Below are 13,489 nucleotides of genomic sequence, written 5' to 3' on the forward strand. Positions count from 1 at the left end.
GAGATCCCACTCTGGGTGGGTGGGTGGCAGCCAGGCGGCCAGCACACAGTAAGACCTAGTACTTGTTGGATGAATGAGTAATAGAGGCAACACTAAATTTGGGAGTTTCACCCCCTAAGTTCCTGTCACTCTGGGTGATGCTGAGGCTCATTGTATCAAGGAGCTTTTGCTGTGCTCCTGGTATCAACAGGCCACTGTGTTGGCCACCAGGGATGCCAGCCAGCCTATATCTGGGTTCTGCTCTCAAGGCACCTATTTTCAGGAAGGGACACCAGGCGCTCCATGGAGAAAAATTACAATAACAATATACACAGGCTTGATTCCATGGGAGTAGAAGCCCCTAGAAAACCAGGTCCACCATTAGTCACCACTCTTCCCAGTGTCTCACACATAGAAGTTTAGGGAACATTGGCTGGATGAAAGAAAGGATGAAGTGAGTAACAGGGAGAGTAGATGTGGGAAGAGGGAGAGTTCACTCTAGGCTGAGGTGATCAAGGAAGGCTTCATGGACAAAGTGGGGGTCTTGAACTTGGGGCAGAGATCAAGAATAAGATAAGGGAAGAAAGTTTGAAAGGGCATTCCAGGGTGGTACAGCATGAGCGAAGGCAAGGAGTCGGGAATATGCATGGTGGGCTCAGGCTTCCCGAGAGGCCACGTTAGGAGGCAGAAGGTTTACTTTAGGAGAGTCCAAACAGTCTGGCCTTGCAGGCAGGCCGTGACACAGGAGGCCAGATGTGGTCATTTGGAATGGCATTTTGTACAGAGCAGAGGAGGAGTGCTGGGTAGGTGGGGAGAGAATTTGCTGCTAAGGAAGGGGACTGAGAGCTCTTGACTGAAAGCCATGGCCGGCTGTGAACAGTGGGGCTCATTCACCTGGTACAGCCCAAGAAACTCAGAACATGATTTAGCCAGTAACATTGGTCAAGCAATCACAGAACTAAATCGTGGCCAAGAGAAGGAAAATAATCTCAATTTACCAGCTGAGACCCACAGGTATTTTGGGGTTGAATGGTTTTTAGTTACCCTAGATTTTATAGCTGGTCTGCTCTTTATAGCTGAGCCTTATTCTACCTTCATAATGAAGGATTTTTCTTTTCATAGGACATTTACTATTTATCACGAATGGTGCTTATGGCACTGTAGACCTTGTTCATTAAGCTGCCATTTCCTAGGTGCGGATGTGGCAACATTGTTTTAGGTACTGGGGACACAGGGGACTGTCAGAGACTGTCCTGCTCTTGAGAGGATCACTGATAGAAACTTGGGGGTGCAGGTGAGGAGGAGATCATGGTGATAACAAGAGCAACCATTTACTGGGTGTTGACAACAATCCAGGGGTTAATCGTGCATTATCTCATTATCTCATTTGACTCTTAGAACAGCTCTAAGAGGAGTATGTTTTTGTCTTAGGTTTTCAGAAGGGGAGACTGAGGCTAAGAAAGGGAGTAACTAGTGAAAGGTCACAGAGCCACTGAACAGTAGAGCCAGGAGGGGAACCAGGCAGTTAGACCCCAGAGCCCCTACTCTCATCACTGTATTGCCTCCTGGGTGTGCAAGCAAAAGGACAGAAGAAAAAACCAGTAGGGTACAGAGGACAGGGAAAGAATGGGGTGAGATCTGCAAATTCACTGGTTTCACTGGAGGGTCAAGTACAAAGTAGAGACTGGCCAGAGATAAGGTAACGAGATTGGCATAAGCACAATTGTATGATTCTGTAGGTTTGCTTTAGAGTATGGGTTTTCTCCTAAGGTTAGTGGTTCTCAATCCTAGATATGCACCAGAATCACCTGGGATGCTTGTGAGGGACACAGGTACCCTGATGCCACATCAGATTGGTTAAATCTGAATCTTTATGGCTAGGGCCTAGGAATCTGCATTTACACAAGTTCTCAGGTGAACGCCGCACAGCCAACTAGGTGTGTGGGAATCTGGCAATAGGGGGATATTAAAGGGTGCTGAGGAGGGAATAATAGAATTACCTATCATTCTGGTAGGTCTTTGGGAGGTTGGGGAGGAGCTAGGAGATTCTTGTGATCTGTGAGGGAGATGATTTATAGATAGAGGGGAAGAAATAGACCCAGGACATATTTAGGAGGTTCAGTCAATAGCACTTAGTGGTGATTTGGCTGTGAGAGCAGTGGGAGAAGTCATGGATGGCTCCTGGGTATCGGGTGGTGTCCCCAGCTAAGCCAGAGTGTTCTGGAGAGGAAGGGGAGCCAGTGTTGGATAGGGTGAGATGGAGGAGCCTGCAGAGCAGCCGTGAGGCAGCTGGGTAGGAGGCTGCCTTTGCTGACCCAGAGCTCAGGGGAGAGAGAGGGCTGTACCCGCAGTAGGGACCTAGGAGCCATGACCACCAAGGCTGTGGGTGACATTCTGAGCAGTGAGACCACCTGGTAGACAGTGAGTGCCAAGGACCAAGGGTCAGAGTCTTCTTGAGGGGAAAGCCCTGAAGGAGCCGGAGGAGGACAGTCCGAGGACTTCTGGTGAGCCCACTGGGCAGAGACAAGGAGGGGAGCAGGTGCTGGAGGCAGACACCAGACTGGGAGTTGCTCCCCCAGCCCTTCCTGCTGAAAGCCGCCCTCCCTTGAGGCCAGAGCTAGCCAGCAGGGAGCTGGTGCAGAAGCAGCAGGGCAGTTTACGGTTTTTGGAAAAGAGAGTAATGCCGGGGAAAGTGAGTCAGCACCCAGCAAGGCAGCGTGACAGAGGCAGTGTCTCCACTTGTTGCCTATTTTGGGAAAGTGAGATTCCTTATTAAACAAAACACAGTTGAACTTGTGGTCACAGTCCCAACGCAAAGCTCCAGAGGGACAGAGCCGGCTCAGACAGGCCTGCTTTTCTAACAGCGGGCCCTGCTGCAGCTGCCAGCACCATGGAGACGAGCTCAGCATGGAGGCAGGGTATAGAATCGCCTCTGACTGGTAAGACTCAGAGCTAGACAGGCAGACAGAGCGACTGCAGGAAACTTTGGCCCTGCTGAATGATCTCAAATCAAATTGTGCTTCTCCGAAGGACAGACATTCAACTTATCAATATGAAAGACAATTACGGAAGGAAGGAAACATTTATTGAACTCTTCTCTGTGCCAAACACTTTACATACATTATCTTATTTAATCCTCATAACAGTCCTGAGAGGGAGGAATTATGATCGTCCCTCTCTTCATAGAAGAGGAAATGGAGGTTTATGAAAGCGAGGAAATTTGCCTGAGGTTACATAACAGCTCATATTTATTAAGCACTCAATGTCCGCTATGTGTTGGACATTAGTCCAAGCCTATTCCATGCATTATCTGCATTTATTATTATTATTATTCCATGCATTTAATCCTCACAGCACTCTATAAGGTAGGTATTATTTTCGTCACTCTTTTACAGGTGAGGAAATGAAGGCACAGAGAGGTTCAGTAACTTGCCCAAGGTGACACAGCTGGGATGTGGTGAAAACAAGATGCAAATGCAGGCAGTCTGGTGCCAAACTACCACATTACAGTACACTTAACCGTCTCACACCGGTGATAAATGACTCCAAAGCCATATTCTTTCTATGTCAGTACACTTGTTCCTTGGGGCTTGGGCTACGTCTCATGGCATTTATAATGTAGTTTTATATACATCGTCCTGCTGACCATGTGGCAGTTACATTTTGAAACTGACAGGAGATAAAAGGGAAATAATCTGTTTCACAAATCCTCAAGAGCCTTGCAGTGATGGCTGTGAACTTGTATTAGAGAAACAAGATGATCTACAGAGAAGTTCTGGGGAAAGGCTGGATGATTTCTCCTCATGGTGATCACATTGGGAGCTGAGAGAACCGGGCCTTAGAGCTGCAGATTCTGGTCTAGCTCTAACTTGCTCCGATACCATGGGTAAGTCCTCTTACCTCTGGGCCTGTTTCCTCATCTGTAAAATACAGTGAAAGACTCTAAGGTTTCTTTCAGTTTTCAAAAATTATAGATATTTTTAAACATATGCAAAGAAAAAAATATAGTAAACTCTCACATATTTATAGCCCAGTTTCATCAGTCATCAATACAAGGCCAATCTTATTTCATCGATGTCTGCACTCACTCTCCCCTCCTGCAGTGAGTTATTTTAAAACAAATCTCAGGCATCTCATTTCATCATATATATATATGTCTCTAAGAAATGGCTAAAAAAACCCAATCACAATGCCATTCTCATGCTTAAAAATTAATAGTAATTTCTTAATATCATTGACTATGGTACTGAGCCATTTAAATGTTTTGTGTGATGATATGGTGAAAGCCAAACCGAACCTTCTAGGACCAATTACAGTGTTTTCAGAACTTGTGGCCAGAGAGCAATCAAAGAATTGTAATGTTATGCACCAAGTTAAAAACAACCAAAACACACATATACATGTGTTTGAGGAACATGATCTTTTCTGTGAACAGTACCTACATTTATGGAGTCTGCTTGCTGTCCTGGGCACTGTAAGCATACTCTGTCCTTTAATCTGTTTTACAAACAGGATGTAAATGCCAAGTACAGTGCCATAATGTTAGAAAGCTTGTGACCAGAAATGGAGACTGAGCCTAAGGAAAGCAAAAATGAATGGAAAAATGTGTTTAATTTAAGCCATCAAATTAAAAATAAATTGAGACTAAATAGCAGAACCTCCAACAGAAATAGATTAAGGTCCCTGAGAGCATTAAAGTGCATTTCCTCAAAATAATGCATTTTCATTTTGCAGTGGGACTCCTACCCTATGCTCAAAAGTTACCTGAGCAGAGTGCTATCCTCCATGGGTGTTCCATGAAGTGGAACCTCTAAGCCCTTGTACTGGCTGTTCCCTCTGCTTGGAGTGCTCCTTTTTTTGTTCTCTCTGGCTTAACTCTTTAGGCCTTCTTTGAGCATCTCAGCCCTAAACTACCTCTTGCCTCCCTGAGCTTTCAGCATTTGTCGCCTGCACTGTTCGTCTGTCAATCTTGCCCTCTCTAGTGACATCCCTTGTATTGCTGTCTTGAATTGCTATTTAAATTCCTGCATATTTGTCTTGCTTCCTTAATGCTGCGGCTCTTTGCCCAGTGCCTGCCAACCATGGGCATGATGGATTCACCCATTTGTCAAGCCTTCACTGAGTGCTCCAGGCCCTGAGCTCAGGGTTCAGTATTCAGAAGTAATCAAGGCTTGGCCCCTGACACTTGTGCCTCGTAAAATTTCAGGCAGTCTCCAGGGTGAGTATTAGTTCCCAAGTTTCTAAGCTGACTCCTATATTGCCGGGTACTCAGGTTGCCTGTGAAAGAAGTCTTTCTTCCTCCAAAGATTTTCTCAAAAGCAGGCTTATGAAGTAGCTAATTGAAGAACACTTAGAGGTTCCTGCTTATGGACCTTAATTGTGACTATCTACTTGGCCTGGATTATCATGAAGTCATTGGAGGCCCCTTAGCAGGAAGCAAAACTCATGGGAGGCTATTAACCATTTAGCATTCTCTAAGCACCAGGGAATGAAAATTCCACTTACTGAAGAGCAGGAAGAAGCAACCTTTATTACAGCTAAAGCATCGTGCCTGGAGATTAGAAAGTTACTGCCATACCCGTGGTGAAAGAAAAGTGTACAAGGCAGTGTGGGCACCTAGGTACTGGCTGGATTGATCTTGAACATATTGACAAACAACATTAAATTGGTGGTGAGGACTTTGGCACAATCTTGACAAGGCTTTTCTGGAAGGTGGCTCAGATCAGTGTCTGCTGCTCGTGACAGTCAGTGCAGCTGCCTCTCCATTAGTGCGAGTTGGCCTCTGCCTCTTCCTGGGAGGGGGGAGTGTTTGGTTTCGGTGGTGGGCTGGGAAGGCAGAATGGAAAGATCCCTTTACTGGGGTGACTGCACTGTCCTCTTTGGGAGATGATTAAAATGGCCTTGTGTGATGGGAGGGGGCAAGGAAGTGGGGGAGCAGGTGGAGCACATGCTGTAGGACATGGGGGAGGAGAGAGGGCAGGGGGGAGTGGCAGAGTGAGAGCAGTTGCTGAGACACTGCCAGGTGCAGAGTGTGCATCTGCAGGGAAAGGGCACCAGTTCTGAGGATCATCCCTAGCGTTCTGCATCCCTGCCCCTCACTTGATTTGGCTGGCTGTGAGAAACCAGTTTCGATTTGCTTAGGACTGTCAGGTGGAAGCTGCCACCCTTTCTGGAGAATCCAAACAATATGTATTTATAGGGAACTTCTAGACCACTGGACCTTGACTGGGGCAGGCATGGGTGGGTGCCCTGCAGGATCCTCTGGACATCTTTCTCCAGACTTGAATGCCTGGATCCCATCTTGGACCTCCTGTGCCTGGATGCCTGGGAGCAGGCACTGGGGCACAGGACTTGGACAGGCTCTTCAAGGAGTTCTGTCATGCACCCCTGGCTAGAGCCTTTCTCAGGCCCCTTTAAACCAGGTTCTGGGGAGGCATATCTCCAGGGAGCTCACTACCCATCTAGCCAGTTCATTCCATCTTTGGCTTTGATATCCTTCCACAATGCATGCCGCTCCCTCATCTATGTGGGTCCCTCAGATACTGAAGCCAATCACCAGGGTTATGCTCCAGTCTAAATACCTGTGTTGTTTTTTGATCAATAACTATTAACCGATCTCTGAAGGGGTCTGAATTGGGGATGTGCTAAGAGAGAGGAGAGCAGAAAAAAATCAACTCTAGTGTTAGGATAGATGTGGTAGATAGAAATACTTTCAAATACTTTTATGCTTTCTTTTTTCTGATTACAAAAAAAGTGCTTCTCCCCTGTGAAAATTTGAGAACACTGAAAACTGAAAGAAGAAAACAAAAACCCCTCTAAGCCCACCTACCAGATACAATCATTATCATTATTTTCATGGGTGTCTTTCTCATTAACAACCATTGCTGATATTTTTGAGGGCCTTTTTCTCATTAAACTATCGATTTGTAAACTTCTTTTTCTCTTCCAGTAGTGAGGTTATTTCTTGCCTTTCACTGATATTAATTGATGCCATTATTTTTGGAAGTTGGAAAGTATCAGTTCTTGAGAGTTAGGCACTGGGGGCTCAATGGTAGACAATCCTCAGGAACTTTGAATTACTCTTAGCCAAGAGGGACACAATTGATCTCAGCCTGTTGCCCCAGTGTGATATCCCCACAAGACCTTTAGCTCATGCCTAGTTGCCCAGCCAGCTCAGGTTGGTCTTGATGATTTTTGGGTTGGTGTGGACCTTGCTCTGAAACTATCCAGGAACTGCCCAGGTCCTACCTGGACCTGAGACAAAGTTTCTTGAACTTGAGGTCCCATAACTTTTCCCTTTGACTGAGCATCAGTGGAGGAGCTGAAATTCCCTGTGGGGACCAGCTCTGCAGACCTACCTAGCACCAGAACAGTCAAAACCTGTGAGGTAGTTCTGGGCTTCTGTGGCTGGGGAGTCAGTTGCGCCCCATGACCTAGGACACTTGGGTTTCTCACAGGACTCTACTACCCACTAGTCCTGTGACCTTGGGAGGGGACGAACTCTGAGTCTCAGCTTTTCCCCCTGTGAAATGGAGAGAATAATTCCTCTCTAGCCCAACTCACAAAGTTGGTGAGATGACACGAGATGATGCAGGTGAAAATGCTTGGTAAACTGCAGTGCATCAGGCATACTTATGTTACCCTGATACACTGAATGACCTCCTGATACAACCCAGGGAAAAGGGGCTGACTCAAGCCTCTGTTGTTCTCCTAGAAAGAGTGGACTCATCGGCTGCATGAGCTTCGGGGTGAAGTCCCTCCTGACTCCAGACAAGGTGGGTCCTAGGGAAGCTTCTGGCAGGGTCATCTCCCAGGCCAGGGCTAGTACAGGCAGGGGCCTTTGTCTGCAAGCCCTTGGGTGGGGCTTCTGCTTGTGAGATGGTGCCCTGCTGAGACAGGTACCCCTTGGTCTGAATAACAGCACTGTGTTTATCATGTGCCTGACCTAGGGTTTAGATACCTTTCTTGGTTTGTTCTTGTCAGAGAGTAGTTAGCCCCAAGTCCTCCCAAGAAGCTCTGGGTCTGCTGTCTGCCATTAAGAAGGACATTCAGAGCTTCGAGCGCTTCTGGGCTTGTCCTGGAGAAGGTCATAGTTTGTTCCAGGGGTCCTCTTGACACTGTCTACTAGGCCTAATGTTTCCTGGTCTAGCATGTGCTCAGAGATGGAGTGAGCAGCATCCTCTACGGAGCTTTCCTTCAGACTGAGTGAGGGCTCTTTGGGATGGAGAGACTGCTCCCTCTGCATAGCCAGTCCCTTTTTCATCTCTACTTTGCCCTGCACCCCCGACCAAACTAGAGGCTTCTGAACAGAGGAGGGATGTGCTCCTTTTGTACATTCCCAGACATGTCCTGGTGGCCTGCTGCGTGGAGTTGCCAGGCAGCCCTGCTGCCCAGGTTGTTTTCTGGAGGTGAAGTCTGGGGTAGAGTGGCTGAGGACACTTTACCCTGCATGAGGGTCCCAGATACCATCTCTTGATTACAGCCCTGGCCTCGTCCCTCTTGGGAGGAGAGACTCCCCATAGGAACTGCTCAAGAACCTCAGAATGCCTACTTTCTGACCTCCCCACCCCTCCTTCACTCCTTTCTTTCTGTTCTGTTAACATTCAGTGGGCTTCTACTGATACCAAGCACAGTGTTAGGCACCTGGAAAAGCCTGTGCATGGCCCAGTTGGGGAAGCAGTCATGCAAGTCGATAGTTGCCCTCCAGCGGCAAGAGGCTGTGGGGATTGAGCAGAGGGGAGGACCAGCTCTGCCTGGAGCATCAGGGAAGGCTTTCTGGAGGTGCAGGCATGGCAGCTCCCTTTGGGGTTGGGGGGCTGGAGTGGCTGTCTCTGCAGAGATGCTGCTCCTGAGGGAGACTCTCTAGCTGCTGCTTTTTGAGGGGGGGTTGTGGCAGCCTGACCTGTGCCCTCTGCCTCCTTTGTCTGAGCATCTCACGCCTTCTCTCATGACAGGAGATCAGTGGCTGGTACTACCTTCTGGGGGAAACCCTGGGCCGGACCAAGCACCTGAAGGTGGCCAGACGGCGACTGCAGCCCCGGAGAGGTGCGTACACACTGCCTTCAGCTTCTGCCATGCAGGCTGTGTCCCCGTGACTTCCCTGTTCCCTTCCTGGGTCGCAGCACTTCCCCTATGTTTGGTGACACCTGTCACCCGAGGCTGCGATCAGGCCAAGGGTCCAGGGACTTCTCATAAGCACCTGCTTGAATGCAGGCTGCAGACAGCATCTTGCCCACGGCACCTTTTTCACGTGGTTAGACATTCCTTGGAGTGGGTTTTGGGCCTAGCCTCATGTAGTTCAGCTCTCCCCACACTACCTCATGGAGCACTGGGCTTCAGGAGCTTCCTGAATATCCCTTTCCCAGGTTCTGTGGTCTAAGGATGCCACCAAAGGCCAACTTGCTAACCTTGGGGTGCCCACCGCTGGGGCAGGCCATGTGGGCCCCGCCAAGAATCCTAAGGCTCAGGATTTGGATTTTGTGTTCCCTTCTGTTCTGACCTTCCCACCCATAGTCCTGGCTCCTGAGCCCCTGCCTGGCCTGTACCCTGGCCTACCCCACATTCTGGGGCCAAGAGTGACCTGGGTAGCTGCATGGGTCTGGCGTCCTGGCCTCACCCACTGGGTGGTCTGTGGAATGGACCCTTATATCCTTATATGCCAGCAGAAACACTCTGACTCTGTCACTTTCCAGACCCGCTAATGAGAATGCCCGGAGGAGGTGGGGACCCTGAGAATCAGGAGAAACTTAAGGTAGGTGGGTAAGTGGGGACAAGCCTGGGCAGGACTGAGGGGACCAGAGCACTGCTTTAGGCTCTAACCGACTCCTGGTCACTTCCATGGCCCAGAAAACCCCTAAACAGGGCGGCATTTGGTGCTTGGGACTCAGGGTCACTTGGCCCTTGGATAATCAACAAGTCATGTATTTTCATGGTATTATTTCTTATGCTTTTCTCATGTTATTCATACTCCTGGCAAGGTGGAGAGTGCCAGGCCTGGCCCCTGGAAATGGAGGAATCTGAATCTTTTGGTCTCTTGAAGCTGAGTCCTTTCTTTCCCACAGTCCCCCTCAGGCCCCTCATTACCCTGGCACTGTGGCCGAATTGCCCTCTCAGGTTTAAACCATGCATCTGAACCTGAGGCCAGTGGGGTCTCACTCCATTTGGATTTTGAATCTAGAAAGGAACCGTCACATAGGGATTTTGGAGGGCTCCCTAGAATTCATTCTATCTCTTTGCATGACATGACAAGTGATCCATGGTTTTCTCTGGCAATGAAGAGAGGGAAAAACAAACCTCAGTGGTTGAGTAGCCCTTCTGTGCCAGGTGCTGTTGTCTAATTGAATTCTCACTGCCACCTCAGAGGTGGTTGTTACTTCCCATTTCACAGATAAGCGGACATGCAAAGTTCAGAGATGTTAGGTCACTCTCTATGGCCACACAACCTGCCCTTGGTTGGGGCGGGATCTAAAGCATGGTCTGGCCACCTCCTAAGTGCACTGTGCCATCCAGCCCCCTACGTGTGGCCTGGTTGGGAAGATATGACCATGATGTTTTCCATGATATCTTAATAGATGTGTATTGTCATCTACAAAAAAATTTCACTTTTTTCACTCCATTCATTCATTCACTTACTCATCCATTCATTAAGTATTATTGACCATCTATACAGGCCAGGCCCTGTGCTGGGTGCTGGGCTATCACTGTGAACAAGTCCAACGTCCCTGCCCTCATGGACCGTGCAGTCTAGAGGTGCACTGTCCAATATGGTAGCTACGAGCCACCTGTGGCTATTGAAACATGGCTAGAATGACTCAGGACCTGAATATTAGATGTTATTTAATTTGAAGAACTTAAATTTACCTTGCACATGTGTCTAGTCACAACTGTATTAGATAGCACAGTATTAAGGGTAATTTGCCAGTTATTGTTTTCTGTAGTTTCATTAGGAATTTAAAACTTCTAGCTTCAGTCAGAGAACCTCAAAGACCTTTCTGTCTTTCCCTCTCTCTTTCTCTCCCTCTCTCTCTCTGTCCTTGCTGAGCACAGAGGGGAGTGACCAGGGAGCCTCCCTGGTGGTTTGTGGGAATCATGGACATCAACACTGTAGGTTTCTAGGTGGCTTAATGAGTAAAATGAGGAGACTAGATCCTCCCGTGATTGGAAACCCTTCCAATGTGACTTTGTGGTCTCTGTGCCATCAAATCCTTAAAGCAGCCCACAGACACTGATGAGGAAACTGATTTGTAAGTAGCTTCTGAGTGGCAGGCACGTCCTCAGACTCCAGATGTGTCTGTGAGTGCACTCCCCCAAGGGGTCCTTGGATGCTTTAGGCTGGGTTAGTCCCCTGGATTTGCTACCAGGGACACTGGGGTTTGCAGGGGCAGGCAGCGTTGTTATGGAGTGGGCCGCATTTTCTGCCTGGGTTCTGCTCCAGCCAGGGGTGTTTGTGAGAACACTGGAGTCACAAAGTGGCCCATGGCGGAGAATGCAGCCAGAACAAAGGCGCCCTCTCCCCGCCGGGGCCCGGGGAATACTAACTAGTTGACAGGAATTTTAATATAAAACTCTCCCTCTTCCTTGTCATTCTGAGGTTTCAGGAAGCCTTCGGGCTTATCGTGCAGAGGCACACAGCACAGACAGGGCTTGGGGAGGTGAGAGGTGATTTCCTGCCATTCTTCTGCGGGGCGGGCTTCCCAGGGCGGTCATGCCAGGCTGACGGGGCGCAGTGCGGGCTCCCACTGCTGGGGGGGAGAGCTGGGTTTTCATGGAGCGGCAGCTGAGGCAGGACCCGCAGCCATGAACCGCTTCAATGGGCTCTGCAAGGTGTGCTCGGAGCGCCGCTACCGCCAGGTGGGTGCTTGGCCCCTTGGGGGTTGCACTGGCTGTCGCTAGGGGTTGGAGATGGGAGCTCCCCCGAGCAGGACTTCTCTCCCCATGAGGCCTCCCTTGCCTCCTGCTCCTTGCAGGTTCATTTTGATCTGGGGGGAGGATAGAGGCAGGAGCTGAATCTGAGGTCGAGCCTTCACCTACTGCGCCTTTCTAGGGGGCAGATGGGGCCCAGTTCTGTGTCACCTAACCACGGGCTGGGTGGTATCCTTGGTGAGATTATCTGGTTGGTTTTCTGTTATTTTTATTTTGGGGGAATATGGGTTAGAAAAAGCATCCCAAGCCTGAGATGGGAAGTGGCTAGGTTGCTGAGCAGCTGAGTTTTGTGTTTTTTGCCAACTTGCCCTACTTCTCATGAGACAGCAGTGCCTGTCCTGCGTGGGGTGTGTGTGATGGTGTGTGCTTGTATATGAGATGGGATGTTTCTGTGTATATGCACACACATGGCTCTCCTCCCTGGTGGCTGTGATGCCTTGAGGTGGCTCCCAAGTCCTCTGGAGCCCGGTATCCCTGAGAGGGCTTGGCCTCTTAGCCTCCAGTCCTGGGACGTGTGGCAGTGTGGGAGTGATGATCCATTAGCAGCCAGGAAGGGTGATGGGCATTTTTTCTTAAGAAAGGAATGGTGTGAGGGAGAATAAAGGCAAAGGATGTCCAGATTTGGGGACTGTCAAGCTGATGGTAGCTCAGGAATGGTTTGAATTTTAAAAGTATGGAAAAGTTCCTCTGTGTATTTTAGTGACGAGACTAGAATCTGAGTCCTGACACTTTCAGCCAGCCTTAGGTCCCAGGGAGATATCCAGAGGGGCCTCCTGTATGGTGGCCCTGCTTCTGTGGGACCCCAGGTGTTCTTCCTCCAGTCCTCCCCAGCTCTCAGGTCCTGCCCAGCACAGCCCCACCCTGACCTACCCCGCTCTACCCTCTTCACCCCCCTGGAGCAGGGCAGAGTGGCTCCTGCAACACCAGCAGGTGGGTGGTAGAGCCATGAGGCAGAGCAGGCACTGGATGGGAGATTGAGAAGTCTGTGGTCGCCTTGGGACTGTTGACCAGAAGTCCCAGCATGCTGGCTGTCAGAGTGGGGAAGGCATGAGTACTGGCTAGCCTGGGGCTCTGGGACTCAAGTGCAAAATAGATCCTATGCTAGAAACCAGCTCAGGGTTGAGAGCACCAGCTTTTTGCCAGACCTAGGCTCAAATCCAGCTCAGCCCTTCTTTAGCTGTGGCTCCTAAACACACCACTTTGCCTCCCGGAGCCTCTGTCTCCCTGTCAGTGGAACTGGGATGACAGTGTCCATTGAAGATACTGTAACAGTAAATGGAATGCTGTATATAAAGTGCCTGGTGCAGGGCCTGGTGTGTACATACATATAGGAAGTGTTCAATTAATGGTGTCATTTAGGGATTTGGAGTCTAGGCACAACAGATGATCAGGCAGGAGGGCAGAAGTGAGGTGCTGGCATGGGTGAGATCTGGGAGCAGTGGCAATTCCTGCCCTGGACAGGAAAGAGCAAGAACCACCCCCAAAAAGGATGGCCTCTGCCAGGAGCTGCCTGGGTCCCAGAGTCAGGACAGGACTGTGCTCCTCACCCCTGACCCTGAAGTCAGGGAGGAGGGCTGAGAGCTGGGGC

At 49.4% G+C, this 13,489-nt stretch overlaps 1 protein-coding gene across 7 annotated transcripts in view; it reads left to right on the plus strand.

Annotated features, from left to right (window-relative positions):
- RGS3 (regulator of G protein signaling 3) overlaps window positions 1-13,489 on the plus strand; it is a 116,478-nt gene that overhangs the window by 15,430 nt on the left and 87,559 nt on the right. For 5 of the 7 annotated variants that reach the window (XM_036915577.2, XM_036915572.2, XM_036915574.2 and 2 more), the window contains 3 exons: window positions 7,694-7,754; window positions 8,934-9,024; window positions 9,672-9,730. In XM_036915577.2, the coding sequence (XP_036771472.2) occupies window positions 7,694-7,754; window positions 8,934-9,024; window positions 9,672-9,730 (211 nt within the window). Of the gene's footprint in view, window positions 1-7,693; window positions 7,755-8,933; window positions 9,025-9,671; window positions 9,731-11,137; window positions 11,830-13,489 lie in introns of those variants that run through there. The other 2 variants (XM_036915583.2, XM_036915576.2) reach the window with 2 other exon arrangements.

This window comes from Manis pentadactyla, chromosome 3 (assembly GCF_030020395.1).
Source record: "Manis pentadactyla isolate mManPen7 chromosome 3, mManPen7.hap1, whole genome shotgun sequence".
NCBI lineage: Eukaryota > Metazoa > Chordata > Mammalia > Pholidota > Manidae > Manis > Manis pentadactyla.